This window comes from Monopterus albus, unplaced genomic scaffold (assembly GCF_001952655.1).
Source record: "Monopterus albus unplaced genomic scaffold, M_albus_1.0 scaffold70.1, whole genome shotgun sequence".
In the NCBI taxonomy this organism is placed as follows: Eukaryota; Metazoa; Chordata; class Actinopteri; order Synbranchiformes; family Synbranchidae; genus Monopterus; species Monopterus albus.
In genome coordinates, this window is record NW_018127950.1 from 453,083 (window position 1) to 460,851 (window position 7,769).

The 7,769-nt window shown below is 41.7% G+C and overlaps 1 protein-coding gene across 3 annotated transcripts in view; it reads right to left on the bottom strand.

Annotated features, from left to right (window-relative positions):
* Positions 1–6: 6 nt before the first annotated feature.
* The window catches only part of syt3 (synaptotagmin III), a 29,980-nt gene continuing 22,217 nt past the window's right edge, over positions 7–7,769 (bottom strand). For all 3 annotated transcript variants that reach the window (XM_020605532.1, XM_020605529.1, XM_020605530.1), the window contains 5 exons: positions 6,598–6,718; positions 5,251–5,422; positions 4,471–4,600; positions 2,831–2,924; positions 7–2,460 (listed from right to left, as the gene is read on the bottom strand). In XM_020605532.1, the coding sequence (XP_020461188.1) occupies positions 2,835–2,924; positions 4,471–4,600; positions 5,251–5,422; positions 6,598–6,718 (513 nt within the window). In that variant the 3' untranslated portion in view covers positions 7–2,460; positions 2,831–2,834. The remainder of the gene's footprint in view (positions 2,461–2,830; positions 2,925–4,470; positions 4,601–5,250; positions 5,423–6,597; positions 6,719–7,769) is intronic.

Consider the following 7,769-nt stretch of genomic DNA (forward strand, 5'->3'; position numbering starts at 1 on the left):
GGGAGGGGGTGGTGGCAGACGGGAGGTGGGAAGAGAAAAAGGGAAAGTGCCGGTTCCACTATGAGCTTTGTAATCTATCACCAGGCAGTAACACAAAGGCTAAACAGGGTAGACAAGCACAGAGAGGCTGGGGAAGAGAGAGAGAGAAGAAAGAAGTACGGGGGCCTGGAGACCAATGACCTACTACATCCAAGCTGATCAATAACCCCCTGCGGACAAACCACACGCTTGCAGGTATGATGCAGGATGTGTCGCCTCCCGTATACCTGTTCAAGTGCACGACCGTGCTACCATTATTAAAAAGTAGAGAGAACAAAACTTGATCCCTCCCCTGAAACACACACCTTGACAAAAGTGTGTGTGTGTGTGTGTGAAAGAATGAGAGGGAAATGAAAGCAATACAAAATACCTACAGTGAGGTGCTGTACTGCTGCTTTGCTGAGGTTAGAGTAGTAGTCGTAGTAGCATTGACAGACATGGCTTTATAAGTCTGTATTGGTTTACACAGAACGTGCAGAAACTCCAGGCGCTTGTTTTCTCACACCACCTCCTCCCTGTTGTCTTGCTTTAAGGGGATCTAAATTTGTCATGATCTGTAGGCCATAATAAATGAGTCTCAAATGTTTTCTTTTCTTCTTTTTTTGTGTTTCCTCTCATAAATTTAATCAAAACATACCCAACAATTTCATTTTCAGTCACTGTGCCATCTGTTTTTTTCCTCTGATATACACAAATTACTGAAAGAAGTACACGATCAACACAGTTACTTACATCAGGCAAAGGGTTTAACGGTGAAGAGGGTTGGAAGATTGGCAGCTGATTTAAAGACGACACAAACAGTACAAACTAGTATCTATGAAAGACACTGTTTCCCCACCTAGTGCAATGAGGCACATATAGTATACACACATACAGTACTCTCTCTGTCACCCACCCACACACACACACACACACACACACACACACACACACACACACACACACACAATGGCTCCTTGTAAAGACACATGACAGAAGACACATTTGGCTCTGGGACGAGCGTTTCAGTCTGTAGATGCTGGGATTTAGGGACTGAGGGAGGCAAAGATGGAAGAAGGACGAGGGAGGCGGTGAGCACAGAAACGTGCCACATACAAGGTCACAGTGACACAGGCATACACACACACACACAGACAAATACAAAAAAATAAAATAAAATAAAATAAGAAACACCCACAAACACAAAAACATACACTAATAAAAGCAACATGGACATGTGTGTCCTTCTAGAGTCTTTTCAGGGACATGGTGTGGTATTAAATGTTCTCAGTTGAAGCTTGAAGATGACTTCTTGAGATAAGAAAACAAAAAGTCCTGGAATGATAGAAAAATAAAACAGTAGTGAAATCTTTCCCCTCAATCCTCCAGCGATCGCACTCCAAACAGATGCTGGTCTGGTAGTAAACCCAGGTTTCAATCAAATCTGCCAGTTTAGCCAGCAAACCTGGGACGATCAAACAGTCCACGCCTGTCAGAAGCTCACACCTTCTCATCCTCGGTGCACTGTAATAAATAGGCATGAATAAACTCCTTTCCTGATGTTATATGTATGTTTCATTGCACAAAAGAAACAGCAACATTATTTGGAAAAATAAAAGTTGAAGTTTGATGAGCACCATGAGGATGCTGACAAAAAGACTGAGGAAGAGGGACCCATTTCAAGGTTGCGTGACGTGCTTCGACCAATGAGTCTGTCCTCATTTGTTGCTCCTCTGACATCAATAAAAAACACTAGATGCTTGGTCGTCTTTCCTCTGGGAAAATTAAGTGAGATAAGTCTGAAACCAGAGAGTACGGAGCCCGGAAAGGCATCCAAAATAGCCGGGAGAATCCACCATGGACATTTTGTCCTGCTTAGTACTACATGAGATGTTTTCCTATACAGTGTGGCATATACTGTACACCAGTGCTGCAAAGAAAAATATCAACGTAGTGATTTTCTTCTTTTATAGTCTGTATAAGGGCATGAACCTTTGGTCCTGGTTGAAATGACCATTCTAGGATGGCTTTCTTTTTTCCTTGTTTTCCCAAGAGAGAAAAGTTTGTCACATCACACTCCTCCTAAATGATATACTACACTAATCTGAAGCACATATGTACTACGCACATACCACAAATTCTGCGTATTTGTGTGTGTATGAGAGTGTGTGAGTTATGTGTATGCATTCTGTTGCTAGATCCTGCTGTATCATGTAACGTTCATGTCTGTAAATGTGATGCTCAAAGTGAAGGTAGTGGTGGATGGTTTTTCTTCCCAGCGTGGTTAAGACGGCACAGGACTTGGAGGATTCATTAGGAGCAAAACAGCACTAGCAGTTGGACACTAGCTGTGTCTCCACGTCTCTCTTTCTTTGATGGAGAGAATTATTCACAGATGAGAAGAAAGAAAGGAAAGTCTGGAGCTGGAGAGATGATAATGACCTGAAGAAAGAGAGAATAAGAGAGAGGAGGCAGATTAAGCATGAGAGAGACAGTAGGGGGGCGGGAGAATGTATAAGCAGAATGCAGTACTGTAATCTTGCGAAGGGGTTGAGAAGAGGGAGATACATTACATAACCCATAACATTTAGATTATACAGATGCTTCTGCCTTACAGCTCCTACATCTGACAGCTACAGCCTCCACTTTATCACACACTTGCATTTAGGTCACGCTTTTAAAGACTTAACCAGTTTTCTTGTGTAAATTTGACTCAAGAGCATCTGCTACTAAGTACGTGGATGTGTCTACCATACTTTAACACTCCAAAACATTGAGTCTGTATACTGTTGAAAAAGCAAGAAAGGCTCACAGTTTTAATCGGAGTGAGGACTGTCCACCACAATGTGTGGCTTAGGAGAGGATGTAGTAGCACTCTTCGACACAAAGGTACCAACAGCTTTTTCCTGCAGGGAAAAAGAGATTTTTGCTATTATAAATTCACTGATACAAAAAGGACCCCTTTGGAAACATTCATTTGACATAAATAAGCAATTTAATATAATATAAGATGCCTTTACAACAATGATTACTATTAAGATCAGGCTGTGTTCAGACTGAGTTTCAAATGTCTGAAAAAAATGCAGCCCTCTCCCTTCATTTCTATGTGGGATTGCATTCACTAAAGCTGGTCTTGCGTTGAAATCTGTTCCCCCGTTGATATGTGTTTCCCCCTGATAAAACTGTTTCTAGTAGCGCCCTCTTGGTGGTTGTGGTTGGGATAAGGCTAGGGTTCAGCTTAGGGGAAACAGATTTCGACACATCGGCACCGGCACCACAGGGAGCTCCAGCAAACTAACACAGCTCCATCCGACAAAAAAAGTTGGATTTGGTTTAATTTTTGCCTCATTGACCAATTATATATGGGGGACGGTCAGAAGGTAGATGCCTATGGGAAGAAGACTCTTTTGTTTACCAGGTTAGCATGAGGATTTGTCGATATTCACTGTTGAATTTGGGCCACAGTTACAAACACACCATAATAACACACAATGTGTTTTTGTTATTTGGGCTATTGAATCTTAAATGGTGTTTTTTAAATCTATCAGTGAAAAACACAGCAGGGAGTTGCATGTTACCTTACTCAGTCTGAATGCTTAATACCACTTTCATGTATTTAGAGTAAATATGAAGTTGAGCAACTCGGTAGCTTAGCTTAAAGAGTAGAAAAGTGGAAACAACCACTTCTCTCCAAAGGTAAAAAATATATATCTACAAGCACAAGCAGTTACTGTGCAGATTAAGATTTTACTTCCAAAACATATTATCAGCTCTTAAAACAGGATGTATTATTATAGACTAACTAACCAACATTATATAAAGAATTAAAATTCTGTATGTTGAGTACATTTAAATGGATAATTAAGTCAATTTTGATGCTAATACTCATATACTTTATGTGAGTTCAAGACTTCTAATAAAATATTTTAAAATTGTGTTTCTGCTTCTTTCCAAGTAAACCTGAATATTCTTCTAACACTGTTACTGTGCCATACTGCTACTACTACGACTACTGTTATTCTTCAGGTATCACTGCTGCTGCTAATACTACTTCTCTGATTAATAATAATCATCAATATGATAAAATTATTTTGATTATCGTGCTCAGCACCAGAACTAAACATACTATATGCAGTACGAGATAATGATAATCACATTGATGGGCCAAGCATGTTACACACAAGGAATTTGTTTCTGGTACAGAACCGAGGCAATCATGTGCGGCGCCAACTCAATCGATGGCTCTAACCATCGGGGGCAATGGGGATGGGGGGGGTTCAGTGTCTTGCCCAAGGACACTTCGACATGTGGACTGCAGGCACTGAGAATTGAACCTTCAACCTTCCGGTTGGGAGACGACTGCTCTACCCACCGCACTGTCACCTCCTCCGAGATCATGTTCATGATACATTGATGCAAACACGAACACACACATGATCATATGCTCATTACCTCAACAAGCTGATGCCAGTGCTCTATTGGTTTGCGTGGGTTGGCCAGCATGGCTGCCCAGTGCTCTCTCCCTGGACCATCAGCATCACTGCCCACACGACACATCCCTATAACTTCGTTATGACCAATACTGACACGATAAATGGGATGGAAGCAAGGACAAGAGAGACAGAGTGTGAGAGCACAGCAGAGGGTGGGAAAGGGAGGTGGCGAAGAGAGGGAGAGGGAGAAGATTTTAAAAAAGAGGTAGAGAGAGAGAGAGAGAGAGGGAGAACTTGTAAGTAACAGGCAGAGAGAGTCTCATTTATCAACCCTGAGTACTGGGAAAAAGTACAGAGGCTGAGGAAGAATATTGAAAAGCAGCTCACAACACACACACACAGCCCTGTGTAAAAGCTTGATGGCAGCAGAGAAACAGGCAAGAGCACAAACAAACTAAAGCACACACCTATGGAGTTGCCAAATGAAGGGCAGACTACACAATAGGGAGGCAGTGCATCTCTACACAAACACGTCAACCAGCAGAATTTTGCTGCGAGTGGCAGACTGACAAACGCTGGCAGGGTTACACTTCTTCCTTCACCATTACCATAAATCATGCTTATTCATGAGGTGCCTGTCTATGTAAAACAGGAATCGTCCACCAGGAGACTGACTCATGAGGGGAACCTCATTGTGTTCAACACAGCCACCGTGCCAACTGTGATGGCCAAAAAGCAGCAGCAAACATTACACTGCATGTGCTGCATGAGCTATATACTAACAGCTCAGCACGCTCACCAGTCATAGTCCATCACTGCAATGAAGATGGATACACTTTCGATATTTTCATTGGGAATGTCAAACACCAGCGCCTCATTGTATGTGGGATTCAGTGTGTTCTTCTTAATGGAGGTCTTCCTCTTTTTTAGCCTTCGCCCATCACAGATCAGAGAGGCCTTCACATACGGGTCTGAAGGAGAGACAAGGAGAGAGAGGGAGAAAGATGAAAAGGGCGAAGAGAAGACAAGGAAGATGGGAGGGTTGGGAAAAGACTGTGAAAAAGGGAACACACCGGGGAGAAAAAAGGAAGAGAGGGAGGTAGGATGAGAAGCAGTGAAGAAGAAAAAGACAGGGAAACAGAGGAGGAGTAAGCGGAAAGAATAAGATGGGGGGGGGCTACTGCAAACACTCTTAGGTATTATGCTCCCAGGTATCTGTGTATAACACATAAGAGGCATGAAAATCAAGTCACCTTGGCAAAGCTGGATTAAAAACACAAAGGAAGAAAAACAGCAGAGGATGAATCACCTCAGTTATTCATTCAACATGTGCGGCTCAACGAAAGCAGCTAGGGAAACACACACCCCCACACAGTTCAGTTTTTATGCTGCATTTCTAAACCTCTTTCAGGCACTGCAATCATCTTAGATCCACTGTAGCACTAATAACAGAATGTGGCCATTATTAATTGAGAGCTCATTTAATCTGAGATGCATTCCTGAAGGTGAAAAAGAACTAAAGGATAAAACCTTTGTTCATTCAATATTAGCTTTGCAATCACATTTCCTGATCTCAGTATCATGGGTAAACCTGTTGATGTTTATCTCTGCAGATATAATTGGTGCTGTACATGCAGCTGATTTTGCTTGCAAGACACACTGAAACCAAATTTTCCTGGATGTCGCTTTAGTTACAAATTAACTTTCTAGCTTCAGGTAATGCATTTATAATGTCTAAACTACTACTTCTGGAAGGAAAAATCTACCCTGAGATTTTCTTACGTGGTTAGAAACGATCAATCTTGTGATACTCTTTTTTTCAGGAACTATTTAGCAAAGATTTATAGTAATTTACTTTTTTTGCCCTTCTCCTAACATGATTTGTAGATTTCTACTTCACTTGGTGATTTATTAGGTTTCTGCTAAACTTTTGAGTGCAAACTTTTATTGGCAGGAGGAAGGAACAATAATAATGAGAGTAAAAAAAGGGAGGGGGTGCAGTTTCATCCTAAATGCATTATACTGTATTTTGTTGCTGCACTGTATTATGGCTTATTTTATGCAGGAAGCCGGCAGTGTTAAAGCAGTTATTTATCAAGTGCTTCCTTTGAACGAGGAACGAGTGTGAATGTGTTTAATCCCTTACCGGAGAAGCCAGTCAGGTCCATGGCTTTGAGGTTGGTGGCCTTGATGATGGTGACAGTGAGTCTGCCTGCAGTGGGCAGGTAACACAGCGAGAAATTAAGCTCCCCGAGATCAGCCTTCTCCTGTAAATCACCGCACACACAAACAGGGATCAGAAATTGGAGAGGGGACGCTGCGATCGCACATACTCCTTGGTTTTCAGTGATCGCCTGTGGCTTAAAAAGACCTACATCTGTGAGAGCTGGTGACTGATAGCTGGCATCCTAATGTAGACAGGCAGTGTTTAGGCAGAGGGGAACTGCCGCCACTGTAAATGAGTCATATGCCAGTCTGTTGATGTCCCTGAGTGGAGGAAAGTGTTAAGCAGAGGCGGTGATTCTCCAAGTTTTTTTTAATTTCCCTCCACTCCATTCTACTGTACTGATCTCCTCGTGGTCTGTGGTCCCAGCAGCACCGCAGTAATGACACCGGTGGTATTCAGGTCACACTGTGGCGTGATGACTCCTTAGTGGCTCTGAGCCTCACTAATCAATACTTCCCCAAGTAAAACAGTGAAATAAGGGGGGAGGTTTATGCTTTAAACTTATTTAATAAATTAAACATCCATGCCAAAATCTTTTATGACTTTGCTCTGTCTAATTTGCTAATAGCCTCCCATAAATATTTCATATAAATTTACTTGGACGGATAAAATGTTTGGATGTGGCCAACAGTGCATTTCCCGTAATCTGTCAGACTCTCCTAAGTTGTTTATTCACATTACCAGACTCTGAATTAATCTGTCCTGCAGGCATTTGTAGTCCGCACAGTTTGTGTGCATCATTTCTCCACATTCTGCATGAGCTTCAACCAACAGACACTAATGCACACACTTCTTTGAGCCATATGAAAGCAAAGAAAGACCGCAATCATTTGAATGCAATGAGAAACTGAAGACTTGAGATTGAACCATCAGAGAATACTTAATGCTTTACAGTGGAAGACCTGGACCTATGAATTTTGATTTCTAAATTTCACCAATCCAGTCTGATACTTTGGCTTAACTTGAATTTTCTGATATAAAAATAGCCAGCTGACTTTGAGAAACCTGAGTATTGATTTTTGAAAAACATCTAAACACGTGAACCCTAAAATAATTCCAAAAAACATGTTTTTGAAATTACACAATTTGAA